The 19,170-nt window shown below is 40.6% G+C and overlaps 1 protein-coding gene across 1 annotated transcript in view; it reads left to right on the top strand.

Moving 5' to 3' along the window:
- The window catches only part of klhl5 (kelch-like family member 5), a 92,552-nt gene that overhangs the window by 63,846 nt on the left and 9,536 nt on the right, over positions 1 to 19,170 (top strand). The window contains 4 exon segments of the mRNA XM_062027234.1: positions 8,836 to 9,022; positions 11,518 to 11,742; positions 15,886 to 15,961; positions 19,004 to 19,090. Coding sequence (XP_061883218.1) covers positions 8,836 to 9,022; positions 11,518 to 11,742; positions 15,886 to 15,961; positions 19,004 to 19,090 — 575 coding nt within the window.

The raw sequence follows: 19,170 nt of genomic DNA on the forward strand, positions 1-19,170 counted from the left end.
TACGTCGTCATACATAGACGTTTTCAACCGGAAGTTTAGCGGGAAATTTAAGGTCTGGAGATGTGAACGGAGTATTGTTGACGGTTTTTGGGTGGTTTTTTTTTAGAGGTCTCAATTTATTTATTTTTTGTCCTGTCCAGCTACTCAGGCAAATCACATTGTTGATGTAGATGCCCATATCTAATAATACTAATAATAGTTTGTATTTGTAAAAAGCACTTTACATTGAGCAAACAACCTCAAAGTGCTACAGGGTATTAAACAATAATAATAATAATACAAAGATAATAAAAATAAATAAAAACAAAAATTACAACAGCCTAATAGCTAGAACTAGTATGCATATATCTAAAAAACAAAAAGGCTTTTTTAAAAAGAAGGGTTTTTAAGCCTTTTTTAAAAGCATCCACAGTCTGTGGTGCCCTCAGGTGGTCAGGGAGAGCGTTTCACAGACTGGGAGTGGCGGAGCAGAAAGCCCGATCTCCCATTGTTCGTAGCTTTGTCCTCGGATGTTGGAGGAGGTTAGCCTGTCCGGAGCGGAGGTGTCGTGTGGAGGATTTGGGGGTGAGTAGTTCTTTAAGGTAGAGGGGGGCATTTCCAAGGAAGCACTGGTGGGTTAGTAGGGAGATGTTGTATTCAATCCTGAGTGGAACAGGAAGCCAGTGAAGGGATTTGAGAATTGGTGTGATACGATCGTATTTCCGCACTCTCGTATCTGCTGTGCAAATGTACTTTACGAAAGAGAAGTGTGGGATACTTCTCTTGTTGCCTTATTTGTATTTGACTTTATTAAATGGATTTATATTATCATTTGGTGCAGCCGGGCCGGAGCAGGAGGGGATGGAAAGAGAAAAAAAGAAAGACAAAGGAGGAAATTGTGGAGACAAGAGGGGGATAGCAACATAACAACAATAGAGCAACATCAGCAAATAGGATATGTACAAACATGATGGTAAAAGTGATAGCAAATAATCAGTTAGTGAAATAAATAATAATACAGAAATGACAATGAGCATTATTACACTACAAATGGAGCAATACAAATACCAATAAAAAATATCAATTGATAATGAATAATAACAATAATTACCTCTATTATCAACAACAGAATTGTTCAAATGCAACAATACATATATGTAATGATAACATGAAATACAAAAGAATGCAGAAAAATGGAGGGGAAGAAAGAGAAGCCAACTATATTAACCTTGTAGATTGTTATAGTAAAAATAGGTTAAGCTTTGCCAGTGTGCCATGTGTTACCCAGTTTCCTGTAGGGCAACAACGTTAATATATGTTTGATGAAATGTGATTGTATGTATTATATGTACCTGTGTCAGGTTCAAACACTGATGACATCTATTAAACAGACAAGAAGCAAGGAATCATGCAGAGACAGAGTTCCATTTGGCTCAATGAGGAGAAACGTGTTTTGGGCTGTATTCTAGTTACAGATCCAAACTACGCTCGAAAAGTCCAGCCTGCGTGCTTCCTCTATTTATTTGGGATGTTCCTGGGTACATCACTGAAGCTGTCGCTGAGGGAAGGGGGTAACCTCGACAACTCCAGTTAGACACAATATATGATTATACAAGAAATGCAAATGTGTCGACGCTGGTGATATCGCCTTGTCTCTGCTCTGTCTGCGTCACGGCGGTGTTCGGCCTTGGCAGTCAGCAGGCTGTTCCTGGACACAGACACTGATACCAGACTGGCTCGCAATCTTTTGGATTGCCAGCTTTGCACAGACAAAGAATAATACCACTTCAGCACAACTAATAATAACTATAGCAACGGCCCATAAGAGTTGTGTGATATTATATACGTAATTATTCTAACAACTTGTATATGTACCGTACGTGTACAAACCCCGTTTCCATATGAGTTGGGAAATTGTGTTAGATGTCAATATAAATGGAATACAATGATTTGCAAATCCTTTTCAAGCCATATTCAGTTGAATATGCTACAAAGACAACATATTTGATGTTCAAACTGATAAACATTTTTTTTGGGGCAAATAATCATTAAGTTTAGAATTTGATGCCAGCAACACGTGACAAAGAAGTTGGGAAAGGTGGCAATAAATACTGATAAAGTTGAGGAATGCTCATCAAACACTTATTTGGAACATCCCACAGGTGAACAGGCAAATTGGGAACAGGTGGGTGCCATGATTGGGTATAAAAGTAGATTCCATGAAATGCTCAGTCATTCACAAACAAGGATGGGGCGAGGGTCACCACTTTGTCAACAAATGCGTGAGCAAATTGTTGAACAGTTTAAGAAAAAACTTTCTCAACCAGCTATTGCAAGGAATTTAGGGATTTCACCATCTACGCTCTGTAATATCCGTAAGGGTTCAGAGAATCTGGAGAAATCACTGCACGTAAGCAGCTAAGCCCGTGACCTTCCATCCCTCAGGCTGCACTGCATCAACAAGCGACATCAGTGTGTAAAGGATATCACCACATGGGCTCAGGAACACTTCAGAAACCCACTGTCAGTAACTACAGTTGGTCGCTACATCTGCAAGTGCAAGTTAAAACTCTCCTATGCCAGGCGAAAACCGTTTATCAACAACACCCAGAAACGCCGTCGGCTTCGCTGGGCCTGAGCTCATTTAAGATGGACTGGTACAAAGTGGAAAAGTGTTCTGTGGTCTGACGAGTCTGACGCGCACTTCCACTTTAACACACCACACACACACACACACACACACACACACACACCAAACCACGTACTAACATGCAACAATCTGAGTCTTTCAGCGTGGCATAACTAGGACAATATGCCTCAGAACTGAATCAGTTCATATTGTTTTTCCTATGAATTGCCAGAAAGCAGTGCAGAATTATGCAGGAAAACATCAAACATGTCATCATTATCCAGCGGGATGGTGTGTGTGTGTGTGTGTATGCGTGTGTGTGTGTGTCAGGAAACGCTGTGAGGTAAAGAGAGAGCACATTGTGTCCAAAGCACGCCCCATCTTTGTCTTCTTGCTATGACACACATGCACTAATGGAGGCTCACCCTAATATGCCCTCACCGGCTGAATGCAATTGAAGGATTCTCCCTGGTGTGTAAGCTGCTTATCCATTTAGCTCGCCTGCTGTACGCTCTGCACGCCGGCTTAGAGAATTGATTTGATTCTGTCACTACGCTCAATTAATTTAGGCAGCGACTTTGCAATGCAGGGGGAAAGAAAAACATTGTTTTCCCATGTAGGATTTCATGTCCTCACCTGCTGCTCTACATAGTACAGTGTAGTCTTGTCGTGATACCAATATTTGGGTACCGGTACCGAATGCTTTATTCTTAAGTGCAGACAAAAATATGCTGCGCGGTGCCCACGGCAAGGAAACCAAGAGCGGGTTAGCCAAAAAAGATGCTAGTCAGAACCCGGACTAGGAGCATGAGCGAGAACGTGACTTTGTTGCATGGGAGCAAACAAAACCACCAGACCGAGTGAGGCCAGAGGATGGATTAAATAGCTCTCCGATTAGTGCCCGGTAACAGGTGAGCATCCCGAACACTAATCAGAGGCAGGTGAAAATAATCAGCACCCATGACAACCAAAACACACAAACTCAAGAATGCTGAAAACACAAGTGAATCACTAACGCAAACAAACGTATGATCCGGGCAACGGATCCTCACATGTTTGTTACACTTTGCATTCATATTTTGCTGTTTTTTACATTTGTGTTGTGTTCTGCTTAAATGCCTACTGAAATGAATTTTTTAAATTTAAACAGAGATAGCGGATCCATTCTATGTGTCATACTTGATCATTTCGCGATATTGCCATTTTTTGCTGAAAGGATTTAGTAGAGAACATCGACGATAAAGTTTGCAACTTTTGGTCGCTGATAAAAAAAAGCCTTGCCTGTACCGGAAGTAGCGTGACGTCGCAGGTTGAAGGGCTCCTCACATTTGCACATTGTTTACACCAGCAGCGAGAGCGATTCGGACCGAGAAAGCGACGATTACCCCATTAATTTGAGTGAGGATGAAAGATTCGTGGATGAGGAACGTGAGAGTGAAGGACAAGAGTGCAGTGCGGGACGTATCTTTTTTCGCTCTGACCGTAACTTAGGTAAAAGGGCTCATTGGATTCCACACTTTCTCCTTTTCCTATTGTGGGTCACGGATTTGTATTTTAAACCACCTCAGATACTATATCCTCTTGAAAATGAGAGTCTAGAAGGCGAAATGGACATTCACAGTGACTTTTATCGCCACGACAATACATCGGTGAAGCACTTTAGCTACGGAGCTAACGTGATAGCATCGTGTTTAAATGCAGATAGAAACAAAAGAAATAAGCCCCTGACTGGAAGGATAGACAGCAGATCAACAATACTATTATCAGGAGACACCGAACCAAACACTGGACATGTAACTACACGGTTAATGCTGTGCCACCTGTCGAAGCCTAGCAATGCTGTTGCCAACGACGCCATTGAAGCTAACTTAGCTACGGGACCTCGTCAGAGCTATGATAAAAACATTAGTGCTCCACCTATGCCAGCCCTCATCTGCTCATCAACACCCGTGCTCACCTGCGTTCCAGCGATCGACGGCGCGACGAAGGACTTCACCCGATCATCGGTGCGGTCGGCGGCTAGCGTCGGATAGCGCGTCTGCTATCCAACTCAAAGTCCTCCTGGTTGTGTTGCTGCAGCCAGCCGCTAATACACCGATCCCACCTACAGCTTTCTTCTTTGCAGTCTCCATTGTTCATTAAACAAATTGCAAAAGATTCACCAACACAGATGTCCAGAATACTGTGGAATTTTGCGATGAAAACAGAGCTTTTTGTATTGTGACACAATGGTGTCCGAATACTTCCGTTTCAAGCAATTAACGTCACGCGCATACGTCATCATACATAGACGTTTTCAACCGGAAGTTCCCCAGGAAATTTAAATTTGCACTTTATAAGTTAACCCGGCCGTATTGGCATGTGTTGCAATGTTAAGATTTCATCATTGTTGTATAAACTATCAGACTGCGTGGTCGCTAGTAGTGGCTTTCAGTAGGCCTTTAATTGTTTAAAATATACACAACTACAAGCTGGTCTGAGAAGTAAAAGAGGAGTGACGTTCGTATGTTGTTAATATTCAGTGTTTTATTGTTCATAGTCAGTATTATAAATCCCACTTTCTTTATTTGCATGTACATTTTGGGTATCCCATTCGGTAAAAAACTGTAAAGTTCCGTTTCGTTTTTTTGAGGTGGTCTGTCATAACGTTTTTAGAACTCTGCCGGACATTGAGACTTTTGGTATTAATGTTCCTGAACAAAAGTGACCCACACACACATACTGTACAGCAGATTTTTACATCTAAATGTGTATATATCATTTATACACACATACACACTGGCCCCTCAGACACATTTTTTTCTCTCAATGTGGCCCCCGAGTCAAAATATTTGCCCAGCTCTGACTTAATTGGTTCTTCAACATGGTTAATTATTTGAAAAGTTGGTAGAGTGAAGCACAGTTCCCCATAAGAAACTATGTAAAAATGAATAATTGGTCCTAGCCTCGAAAAAAATTCCTATTTTAGTAAGTAAAAAAAAAAAAAAAAAAAAAAGCACACATAAACACACTATAATGTATATATACACTGTATTTTCTGGACTATAAGGTGCATTAATATATAAGCCACACCCACTACATTTTAGAAAAAGAAAATATTTCCCATGTATTAGCAGCACCGGACAATAAGCCGCAGATATTTACGTTGTGAAATGAGTTATTTACACAGAAAGATTTTGTAAATGTTTATTTACATACCTTAATTGTCTGTAACACGGCAGTAAAACGGCTCATCGAACAAAACAGAAGTCATCATCATGGACCCACTAGCTGCACAATCAACTAAACAGACTCTGTACCTCCACTGTGAAGTTTTGGTGAATTTACTGAGGAATTTGTGACACCGAATGAAAATGAAATGCCATTGTAAGTTAATGATACTAACACAGACCTTGAGTTTGACACCTGTGGTCTAAAGGGTCGTAAACCGAAAAAGGCGCTAATAGAGGGGTTAGTAAATCCAGGTTCCACACGTACGCAATCACGCTCAATTACCGTATTTTCCGGACCATGAGGCTCACTTAAAATCCTTTTTTTTTTCTTCTCAAAACTGGAAAATGGACTGGACTGGACTCTCACACTATTATGTTAGATCCACTATGGACTGGACTCTCACACTATTATGTTAGATCCACTATGGACTGGACTCTCTCACACTATGGACTGGACTCTCACACTATTATATTAGATCCACTATGGACTGGACTCTCACACTATTATGTTAGATCCACTATGGACTGGACTCTCTCACTATTATGTTAGATCCACTATGGACTGGACTCTCACACTATTATGTTAGATCCACTATGGACTGGACTCTCGCAATATTATGCTAGATCCAATATTGACTGGACTCTCACACTATGTTAGATCCACTATGGACTGGACTCTCACACTATTATGTTAGATCCACTATGGACTGGACTCTCACACTATTATGTTAGATCCACTATGGACTGGACTCTCACACTATTATGTTAGATCCACTATGGACTGGACTCTCGCTATTATGTTAGATCCACTATGGACTGGACTCTCACACTATTATGTTAGATCCACTATGGACTGGACTCTCACACTATTATGTTAGATCCACTATGGACTGGACTCTCGCTATTATGTTAGATCCACTATGGACTGGACTCTCACACTATTATGTTAGATCCACTATGGACTGGACTCTCACACTATTATGATAGATCCTCTATGGACTGGACTCTCGCTATTATGTTAGATCCACTATGGACTGGACTCTCACACTATTATGTTAGATCCACTATGGACTGGACTCTCACAATATTATGCTAGATCCACTATGGACTGGATTCTCACTGTTATGGTAGATCCACTATTGACTGGACTCTCACTATTATGTTAGATCCACTATGGACTGGACTGTCACACTATTATGTTAGATCTACTATGGACTGGACTCTCACACTATTATGTTAGATCCACTATGGACTGGACTCTCACACTATTATGTTAGATCCACTATGGACTGGACTCTCGCTATTATGTGAGATCCACTATGGACTGGACTCTCACACTATTATGTTAGATCCACTATGGACTGGACTCTCACACTATTATGTTAGATCCACTATGGACTGGACTCTCGCACTATTATGTTAGATCCACTATGGGCTGGACTCTCACACTATTATGTTAGATCCACTATGGACTGGACTCTCACTATTATGTTAGATCCACTATGGACTGGACTCTCACACTATTATGTTAGATCCACTATGGACTGGACTCTCACACTATTATGTTAGATCCACTATGGACTGGACTCTCACACTATTATGTTAGATCCACTATGGACTGGACTCACACTATTATGTTAGATCCACTATGGACTGGACTCTCGCTATTATGTTAGATCCACTATGGACTGGACTCTCACACTATTATGTTAGATCCACTATGGACTGGACTCTCACACTATTATGTTAGATCCACTATGGACTGGACTCTCACACTATTATGTTAGATCCACTATGGACTGGACTCTCACTATTATGTTAGATCCACTATGGACTGGACTCTCACACTATTATGTTAGATCCACTATGGACTGGACTCTCTCACTATTATGTTAGATCCACTATGGACTGTACTGTTACACTATTATGTTAGATGCACTATGGACTGGACTCTCACACTATTATGTTAGATCCACTATGGACTGGACTCTCACAATATTATGTTAGATCCACTATGGACTGGACTCTCACACTATTATGTTAGATCCACTATGGACTGGACTCTCACACTATTATGTTAGATCCACTATGGACTGGACTCTCACTATTATGTTAGATCCACTATGGACTGGACTCTCACACTATTATGTTAGATCCACTATGGACTGGACTCTCTCACTATTATGTTAGATCCACTATGGACTGTACTGTTACACTATTATGTTAGATGCACTATGGACTGGACTCTCACACTATTATGTTAGATCCACTATGGACTGGACTCTCACAATATTATGTTAGATCCACTATGGACTGGACTCTCACACTATTATGTTAGATCCACTATGGACTGGACTCTCACACTATTATGTTAGATCCACTATGGACTGGACTCTCACACTATTATGATAGATCCACTATGGACTGGACTCTCACACTATTATGTTAGATCCACTATGGACTGGACTCTCACACTATTATGTTAGATCCACTATGGACTGGACTCTCACACTATTATGTTAGATCCACTATGGACTGGACTCTCACACTATTATGTTAGATCCACTATGGACTGGACTCTCACACTATTATGTTAGATCCACTATGGACTGGACTCTCACACTATTATGTTAGATACACTATGGACTGGACTCTCACACTATTATGTTAGATCCACTATGGACTGGACTCCCCCTCTTGGCTTCAGACGACACGTTCCTCTTGCATGTGGTGGCTGTGATTTAGGGCTGAAGTGTGGAAAATTGTGTGTGTCTAGAGAGAGCGAGGAAAGGAGGAGGATAGATTCTTTGATATGAGATTGCTGATGAGACATGGTTGATGGATATGTGGTCCAGGGTGTGCGTGTGTGCAGGATCTAATCCCTCAAATCACCTAGAAGATCTTCCACCTGACCCTCGGTTGTCAGCAATCAGCAATGCCACAGGAAGTGACTCTGCACCCTCATCACACACACACATTTATTTTGTCTAATCTCTTGTTTTTTCATACGTGCAGTTCTTAGCGGACCTGGAGACCAGCCCCCTCCTGCGGGACAGCGTGGACTGCCAGCGGCTGCTGATGGAGGGAATGAAGTACCACCTCTTGCCCCAGCGTCGGCCCCTGCTGCAGGGCCCGCGCACCCGGCCCCGGAAGGCCACCGTCGGGGCCATGTTTGCCGTCGGCGGAATGGACGCCACAAAAGGTAGCTTTGGGATTACTGGAATATGGAAAAAAGGGATTATCGTCCCTAAAAATCCAATTGTATCTGACAAGATTAGCTCAGTACTTGGGTCATCGTGAAAAATGAAAGGAAAAAACTGATTATAACCTAAAAGTAAACGTATTTTTCCATCGAACGGTCCTGAATCGATTTAAAGTAAAAAATGGTTCTGTTTGCACATTTCCCAATCCAATACAGAAACCTGGGACAAGGCTGCAAGGGGCGGAGCCTACACTCTGATTGCGCAATCGTTCACAAACAAGGGTTGGATGGAGCTTTGAGAAAAAGCAAGGCCAGCAACACCCGTGTCCTTCTGATCATTTTAATGCAAACTGCGCAGGCGCTACCCGACACAGGCCGGTTTCGAAAATGTCTTAGTCAGTGTGCAATTTTCAACAGGAAGTGATGCACTTAAATAGTCCCAGCTGTGGTCAATCAATTGACATTAGAGATGTCCGATAATATCGGACTGCCGATATTGTCGGCCGATAAATGCTTTAAAATGTGATATCGGAAATTATCGGTATCGGTTTCAAAAAAGTAAAATGTATGACTTTTTAAAACGCAGCTGTACGGAGTGGTACACGGACGTAATGAGAAGTACAGAGCGCCAATAAACCTTAAAGGGACTGCCTTTGCGTGTCGGCCCAGTCACATAATATCTACGGCTTTTCCCACACACAAGTGAATGCAAGTCCTACTTGGTCAACAGCCATACAGGTCACACTGAGGGTAGTCGTATAAACAACTTTAACACTGTTTAGTTTAGTTTAGTTTATTAAGGATCCCCATTAGTCTACACCGCAGTGGAGACTATTCTTCCTGGGGTCCAGGCAAAAAACATCACACAATCACAAAACAAAAGATTAAAATGCAGTACAACATGATCAAATAATAAAATGTTGTAATACAAAAATAGCAACAACAAAGAACCAAAAAAATAATAATAACTTCGAGTTTACATAATATTGTTCATACCAAAGATAAAAAGAGCAATATAAAAATAGATATATATATATTTTTGCAAAAAAATAAAAATAAAACAAAGAACCAATGGCCTAAAATATATACATTAGTGTACCAAAGACAAACAGTAAGTGACGAAAAAAGTTCCATCCACCATTTTCTACTGCTTGTCCCATAATCAATAAAATAGTCAATAAAAACAGTCATGACATTAGGTACAATCTAGAATAATCTCTTTCCGCAATACTTCTCCTCTTAGTCTATTCTTAAAACCCACTCTGCTGGTGATTGATACCAGATATTGTGGAAGTGGATTCCAGTAAGTGATTGCCCTATACATTACAGTCTTTTTCAAAACATCACTTTTGGGTTTAAGATGGGTGAAAGCACCTCTTAGGGCTAACCTGGTACCATAGTTGTGACTTTCACTAGCAAGCAACAGCTGAGAATACAGATATGAAGGTTTATGGTATGTATATATTGTTTTTAAAAATAGAATCAAACTACACGCTACTCTTTCACCAACTCTCATCCATGACAATTCATTATGCATGATCTCAACGCTGGTCCTAAATGAGCAATGGAGAGCTAGTCTGGCAGCTCTGTTTTGGGTAAGCTGGATTTTATTGAGTTCTTGTTTAGATGCATTAGACCAGATTGCTGGGCAGTAGTCAATATGTGACAATACAAGGGATTGTATAACTTGTTTCGTTACAAATATGCGCCACACTGTGAACCCACACCAAACAAGAATGACAAACACATTTCGGGAGAACATCCGCACCGTAACACAACATAAACACAAACAGAAGAAATACCCAGAACCCCTTGCAGCACTAACTCTTCCGGTACGTTACAATATTCACCCCCCGCTACCCCCTACCCCCCACCCCCCTCACCTCAACCCCGCCGCCCCCAACCTCGCCCACCTCAACCTCCTCATGCTCTCTCAGGGAGAGCATGTCCCAAATTCCAAGCTGCTGTTTTGAGGCATGTTAAAAAAAAATAATGCACTTTGTGACTTCAATAATAAATATGGCAGTGCCATGTTGGCATTTTTTTTCCATAACTTGAGTTGATTTATTTTGGAAAACCTTGTTACATTGTTTAATGCATCCAGCGGGGCATCACAACAAAATGAGGCATAATAATGTGTTAATTCCACGACTGTATATATCGGTATCGGTTGATACCGGAATCGGTAATTAAGAGTTGGACAATATCTGATATCGGCAAAAAAGCCATTATCGGACATCTCTAATTGCTACAATAATAAACATTTTAGCATCTTTTTCGAGTTCTCATCACAATTAAAAACTTGCTGCGGGACACAAAAATGAATGAATAAAGTGTTCGCTCACAGAGGCATATTCCGCACGATCCAAAGGTCCGTAAATGGAAAAGTTCCCAAATAGAGGAGGTTGGAGTCTAATGGAGGTCACACTGATGTTACAATCATGGTCTTATATTTGCTGACCTTTAATATCAATGCACGTTGTTTTTTCCTGCAGGTGCCACCAGTATCGAGCAGTACTCCCTGCGGCGGGACAAGTGGAAGCAGGTGGCGACCATGAGCGGTCGGAGGCTTCAGTTCGGCGTCGCCGTCCTGGACGGCCGCATCTATGTGGTCGGGGGCCGAGATGGACTGAAGACCCTCAACACGGTGGAGTGTTACAACCCTCAGAGCAAGACCTGGAGCGTCATGCCACCCATGTCCACACACAGACATGGCCTCGGTGAGCCCTTCTTCCTAGCTACACTAATGTCATTCTCCTTATAATAATCGTTACGAGTGTCGCTAATTATAAAGACACTGCTCGGCAACAACCAGCAGGTTGAATTTTAAAACACCACATTTTTATACGCTGTTTTTTAAATACCGTAATTCCTTGAATAGCCGCCGGGGCGCTAATTAATTTAAAACCTCTTCTCACTCCTGCGCTTACCAAAAGCATGCGGGATAGGCAAGCATGCGCTAATTATTTTAAAACCTCTTTTAACTTCGCCGCTTACCTTATCATGAAAAGCACATTTAATAAAAAAAACTTTATTAAGGTCTTACTTTTACTTATAAATGATGTCCATGTGCAGCTGCTTCTGATCAAAGGCAGTCTTCCTTATCTTTCTTCAGTTTTAAAAGTCTCTGGAGATATTCCTTTAATTATTACCTCCTGCTTCGATTGAAAGTCCAGTTTAGAAAACTGTTTTATTTTAGATATGTAATCCTCCATGGTAAATTTAATGACTCAAATTTGACCCGGCGGAAGTGCCAAGCATGCGCTAATGTAATTCTAGGCAGGCGAATACTATATTCCCGGCGGCAATTCAAGGAAATACGGTACACTGAATTTTTATACACTGAATTATTTTACACACATTTTTTATACACTGAGTTTTAAACACTACATTTTTATACACTGTTTTTTAATACGCTGAATTTGTATGCGCTGAATTATTTCACACCATTTTTTTAATACACTGAATTTTAAAACACTGAATTTTTATAAGCTGTTTTTTTAATACACTGAATTATTTTAGACAAATTCTTTATATACTGAGTTTTAAACACACATTTTTTATATAGTTTTTTTAATACACTGAATTTTTATACACTGAATTATTTTACACTAATATTTTATAAACTGAGTTTTAAAACACTACATTTTTATACACTGTTTTTTTTAATACACTGAATTTTTGTATACTGAATTATTTTACACACATTTTTTATACACTGAATTTTAAAACATTGAATTTTTATACGCTGTTTTTAATACACTGAACTTTTATACACTGAATTATTTTACATACATTTTTAATTTACTGAATTTCACAACACCAAATTTTTTATACACTGTTTTTTAATATACTGAATTTTTATACACTGAATTATTTTACACATTTTTTATACACTGAATTTCAAAATACTGAATTTTTTTATACGCTGTTTTTTAATACACTGAATTTTAAAACACAAAATTTGTATACACTGTTTTTTGAATACACTGAATTTGTATACACTGAATTTGTATACACTGAATTATTTTGCAGTCATTTTTAATACACTGAATTTCAAAACACCAAATTTGTATACTCTGTTTTTTAATACACTGAATTTGTATACACTAAATTATTTTACACAAATTTCTTATACACTGAGTTTTAAAACACAAAATTTTTATACGCTATTTTTTTAATACACTGAATTATTTTACACTAAATTGTTATACACTGAATTTTAAAACACTGAATTTGTATACGCTGTTTTTTTAATACACTGAATTTTTATACACTGAATTATTTTACACACATTTTTTATACACCGAATTTTAAAACACTACATTTTTATACACAAAAAAGCGTCTGTAATACAGACGCAAATAAACCTCCATGGTATTCCAGCAATTAGATTTACAAGGCAAAACTAATATATGACATTCATAATATGCAACTCAATAAAATTACGAGCCTTCTTTGATACAGTTTTGATTTTTAAAAACTGTAAGCCATGATCATCAAAATTAAAGTGAAGGCTTGGCATTTCTCATTTGGCATGTAATTTATACCACATACAGTCGTGGTCAAAAACGAACATTCATGAAGTTTGCTTCTTTTATGAATTTATTATGGGTCTACTAAAAATGTGAGCAAATGTGCTGGGTCAAAAGTATACATACAGCAATGTTAATATTTGCTTACATGTCCCTTGGCAAGTTTCACTGCAATAAGGCGCTTTTGGTAGCCATCCACAAGCTTCTGCTGGAATGTTTGACCACTCCTCTTGACAAAATCGGTGCAGTTCAGCTAAATTTGTTGGTTTTCTGACCACAGAACTTTCCTCCAGAAGGTCTTATCTTTGTCCATGTGATGTCAGATGAAACAAAAATTGACCTTTTTGGCCACAATACCCAGCAATATGTTTGGAGGACAAAAGGTGAGGCCTTTAATCCCAGGAACACCATCCTACCTTCAAGCATGGTGGTGGTAGTATTATGCTCTGGGCCTGTTTTGCTGCCAATGGAAATGGTGCTTTACAGAGAGTAAATGGGACAATGAAAAAGGAGGATTACCTCCAAATTCTTCAGGAAAACCTAAAATCATCAGCCCGGAGGTTGGGTCTTGGGCGCAGTTGGGTGTTCCAACAGGACAATGACCCCAAACACACGTCAAAAGTTGTAAAGGAATGGCTAAACCAGGCTAGAATTAAGGTTTTAGAATGGCCTTCCCAAAGTCCTGACTTTAAACGTGTGGACAATGCTGAAGAAACAAGTCCATGTCAGAAAACCAACACATTTAGCTGAACTGCACCAATTTTGTCAAGAGGAGTGGTCAAAAATTCAAGCAGAAGCTTGTGGATGGCTACCAAAAGCGCCTTATTTCAGTGAAACTTGCCAAGGGACATGTAAGCAACGTTCCCTCTAAGGTGCGCGCCTGTGCAATTGCGCACTGCTCAAGCGTCCTCTGCGCACGGCAAATCTATGCCACGCACAAAATCAAATAAAAAAATAAGCGCAGAACAATTTTCGACACGCGGACACGACAGAAAACAGTTTTCGTCAACCTTGTTCAAATATTGTAACGTCTGTCGAGACGCTTTGAGGACATGAATTCCATCCATCACTTTACTGAGCAAAACTCTTTGTTGTCGGCCATAAACACATCACCAAAACATAAGTAAAAAAAATTATACCTAGCAAAAGTGGTCATTTTCTGCAGTACAAACCAGACCAAAAGCAACTTTGTTATATCAACAGCAGCCGCTCGCTCTTTCTCACTTGCGCCAACACATGCACATATGGCACTTAGCCAGTGATGCGTTTACAGCCACACAAAAAGTCGGACAACTCCAACACCACACATAAAGTGTCATTCCAGGTCGTTACACTATGATTTACCAATCAAATGTGTGCTTATTCTAGTGTCATTTATTAGGAATCTTAATTTATAAATATTAATCATGAAATGCTGTTAGTATATTAAATAAATACTAATAAAAATAGGAAGTTGCAGAAATGTACACATGATCCCCTGCTTACATCTCATTGTGCAACATGTGAATGTTTTAATGGGAACTAAATGCAATGTCTGAAAGGGGTACAAATTATTTTTGCGTTTGCTCACACACATGAACAATTAGAGGGAACATTGCATGTAAGCAAATATTAACATTGCTGTATGTATACTTTTGACCCAGCACATTTGCTCACATTTTCAGTAGACCCATAATAAATTCATAAAAGAAGCAAACTTCATGAATATTTTTTGTGACCAACAAGTATGTGCTCCAATCACTCTATCACAACAAAAATAAGAGTTGTAGAAATGATTGGAAACTCAAGACAGCCATGACATGATGTTCTTTACAAGTGTATGTACACTTTTGACCACGACTGTACATTTGAAGTTGAATTGCGGACAAGAATGAACTTTTGCACCGTATTCCCATTTTTGGAGTTTCACCTGTATATCAAATGTCTAAAGATTTGTACTGAGATGGTTTAGCATTCATATCACAGACAAAGACGGCTTGGAGCCATGGCACAGCACCTCGGCAGTAAATCAGTCCGTGTTGTGTTCAAGGACACCCCTGCAGGGTGGATTAAACCAAGCCCACCGTTATAGGGCATGCTGCTGCTGCTGTTTTCTTTTACGAGTGTGAGGGGGGGGGACGCATCTGTCAAAACATCTGTTCTCTAGCATCTAAATCCCTGGAGTTGAGGAGGTGTCAACATGGCGTTAACCCCGCATGTGTGTGTCCTCAATAAAACCTCACAGGTGTAGCCCTAAACCGCTAGTGGTTTTACGCGCTCGCTGAAATGTTGTGGAGCGTTGCCCACGAGTCCAGTCACGCATGTCCTGTGTGTGGTGGGCTGCTGCAGGTGTAGCCGTCCTGGAGGGGCCCATGTATGCAGTAGGAGGCCACGACGGATGGAGCTACCTCAGCACGGTGGAAAGGTGAGCGAGCGTGAATGAGGACGCGGGGCGAACCTTCACAAAAATAATCATAACCTTAAAGAGGACACCTGCTCAGTGGCCTTGTGGTTAGAGTGTCCGCCCTGAGATCGGTTGGTCGTGAGTTCAAACCCCGGCCGAGTCATACCAAAGGCTATAAAAAAGGGACCCATTACCTCCCTGCTTGGCACTCACCATCAAGGGTTGGAATTGGCAGATCCATTTTATGTGTCATACTTGATCATTTCGCGATATTGCCATACTTTAGCTGAAAGGATTTAGTAGAGAACATCGACGATAAAGTTCACTGATAAAAAAAGCCTTGCCTGTAGCGGAAGTAGCGTGACGTCACAGGTTGAAGGGCTCCTCACATTTCCCCATTGTTTACACCAGCAGCGAGAGAGATTCGGACCGAGAAAGCGACGATTACCCCATTAATTTGAGCGAGGATGAAAGATTTGTGGATGAGGAAAGTGAGAGTGAAGGACTAGAGTGCAGTGCAGGACGTACACTACCGTTCAAAAGTTTGGGGTCACATTGAAATGTCCTTATTTTTGAAGGAAAAGCACTGTACTTTTCAATGACGTTAACTTTAAACTAGTCTTAACTTTAAAGAAATACACTCTATACATTGCTAATGTGGTAAATGACTATTCTAGCTGCAAATGTCTGGTTTTTGGTGCAATATCTACATAGGTGTATAGAGGCCCATTTCCAGCAACTATCACTCCAGTGTTCTAATGGTACAATGTGTTTGCTCATTGGCTCAGAAGGCTAATTGATGATTAGAAAAACCTTGTGCAATCATGTTCACACATCTGGAAACAGTTTAGCTCGTTACAGAAGCTACAAAACTGACCTTCCTTTGAGCAGATTGAGTTTCTGGAGCATCACATTTGTGGGGTCAATTAAACGCTCAAAATGGCCAGAAAAAGAGAACTTTCATCTGAAACTCGACAGTCTATTCTTGTTCTTAGAAATGAAGGCTATTCCACTAAATTGTTTGGGTGACCCCAAACTTTTGAACGGTAGTGTATCTTTTTTCGCTCTGACCGTAACTTAGGTAAAAGGGTTCATTGGATTCCACAATTTCTCATTTTTCTATTGTGGATCACGGATTTGTATTTTAAACCACCTCAGATACTATATCCTCTTGAAAATGAGAGTCGAGAACGCGAAATGGACATTCACAGTGACTTTTATCTCCACGACAATACATCGGCGAAGCTCTTTAGCTACGGAGCTAGCGTGATAGCATCTGGCTCAAATGCAGATAGAAACAAAAGAAATAAACCCCTGACTGGAAGGATAGACAGAAGATCAACAATACTATTAAACCATGGACATGTAAATACACGGTTAATGCTTTCTAGCCTGTTGAAGCTTAGCAATGCTGTTGCTAATGACGCCATCGAAGCTAACTTAGCTACGGGACCTCGACAGAGCTATGCTAAAAACATTAGCTATCCACCTACGCGAGCTCTCATCTGCTCATCAACACCCGTGCTCACCTGCGTTCCAGCGATCGACGGCGCGACGGAGGAATTCACCCAATCACCGATGCGGTCGGCGGCCCGGAGACGGAGGAAGTCAAGGTGAGGACAGCGGTGCGGCGGCGGGCGTTGTAGCTTTCGACGACACCCCGGCCGCCATCAGAGTCGGCAAGAAACATATATTTCCCCAAAATTACGTACGTGACATGCACATAGCGCCACGCACGTACGGGCAAGCGATCAAATGTTTGGAAGCCAAAGCTGTACTCACGGTAGCGCGTCTGCTATCCATCTCAAAGTCTTCCTGGTTGTGCTGCTGTAGTCCGCCGCTAATACACCGATCCCACCTACAGCTTTCTTCTTTGCCGTCTTCATTGTTCATTAAACAAATTGCAAAAGATTCACCAACACAGATGTCCAGAATACTGTGGAATTTTTCGTTGAAAACAGAGCTTTTTGTATTGGGATACAATGGTGTGCCAATACTTCCGTTCACTCCGTGACGTCACACGCAAACGTCGTCATACCGAAACGTTTTCAACCGGATATTTCCAGGGAAATTTAAAATTGCACTTTATAAGTTAACACATTGGCATGTGTTGCAATGTTAAGATTTCATCATTGATATATAAACTATCAGACTGCGTGGTCGGTAGTAGTGGCTTTCAGTAGGCCTTTAAAGTTGTTTATACGGCCACCCGCAGTGTGACCTGTATGGCTGTTGACCAATTTTGCATTGCATTCACTTATGTGCATGTAAAAGCCGCATATATTATGTGTCTGGGCCGGCACGCTGTTTGTATGGAGGAAAAGCGGACGTGACGACAGGCAGTCCCTTTAAGGCACGCCCCCCAATATTGTTGTCTGGGTGGAAATCGGGAGAAATTCGGGGGAATGGTTGCCCCGGGAGATTTTCGGGAGGGGCACTGAAATTCGGGAGTCTCCCGGGAAAATTGGGAGCGTTGGCAAGTATGCCCTACGTCCGTGTTTTACCGGATATGTACCGCTCCGTACAGCGGCGTTTTAAAAAGTCATTAATTTTAGTTCTTGAAACCGATACCGATAATTTCCGATATTACATTTTAAAGCATTTATCGGCCGATAATATCGGCTAATATCGGCAGGCCGATATTATCGGACATCTCTAGAACAGATTATACTGTACATATTTAACAATCATACACATTTACACACACAAAAAAAAGAAAAATAATGACCGAAAAAGCAATAGGCTGAAGCCAAAGCTTATATTTGCCTATCCTATACCTTCACTGAAAATAAGATTACCTGGGATATCAACTATATGTTACTATATTTTATAATTTTCTATTATTTCACCTTTCAAGGGTTTATTGTAGTTTTTTGTGGTATAGATCTGCACTTACATCATACAGAAAGCAGTATCTAATATGTTGTCCCTCTGGTGTATCTAAACTAGGCAACAAACATTTAATAAAGTCTGAATACGTCTTTAACAACGCTCTTGTGAGGGATCCTACGAGATTGTATGCAGTGTGTACATGAAGGACTCACACAGTGTGTTGTTTGTTAGGTGGGATCCTCAAGCTCGCCAGTGGAGCTTTGTTGCCAGCATGGCCACGCCCAGAAGCACCGTGGGAGTGGCAGTACTCAACGGCAAGTAAGTGACGGGGATCTTCAATGAAGGTGAATCTTTTCATGGCATCTCATATGTCAGCCTGATCACACTTTTACTGTGGT

This window comes from Entelurus aequoreus, linkage group LG18 (assembly GCF_033978785.1).
Source record: "Entelurus aequoreus isolate RoL-2023_Sb linkage group LG18, RoL_Eaeq_v1.1, whole genome shotgun sequence".
Taxonomy (NCBI): Eukaryota; Metazoa; Chordata; class Actinopteri; order Syngnathiformes; family Syngnathidae; genus Entelurus; species Entelurus aequoreus.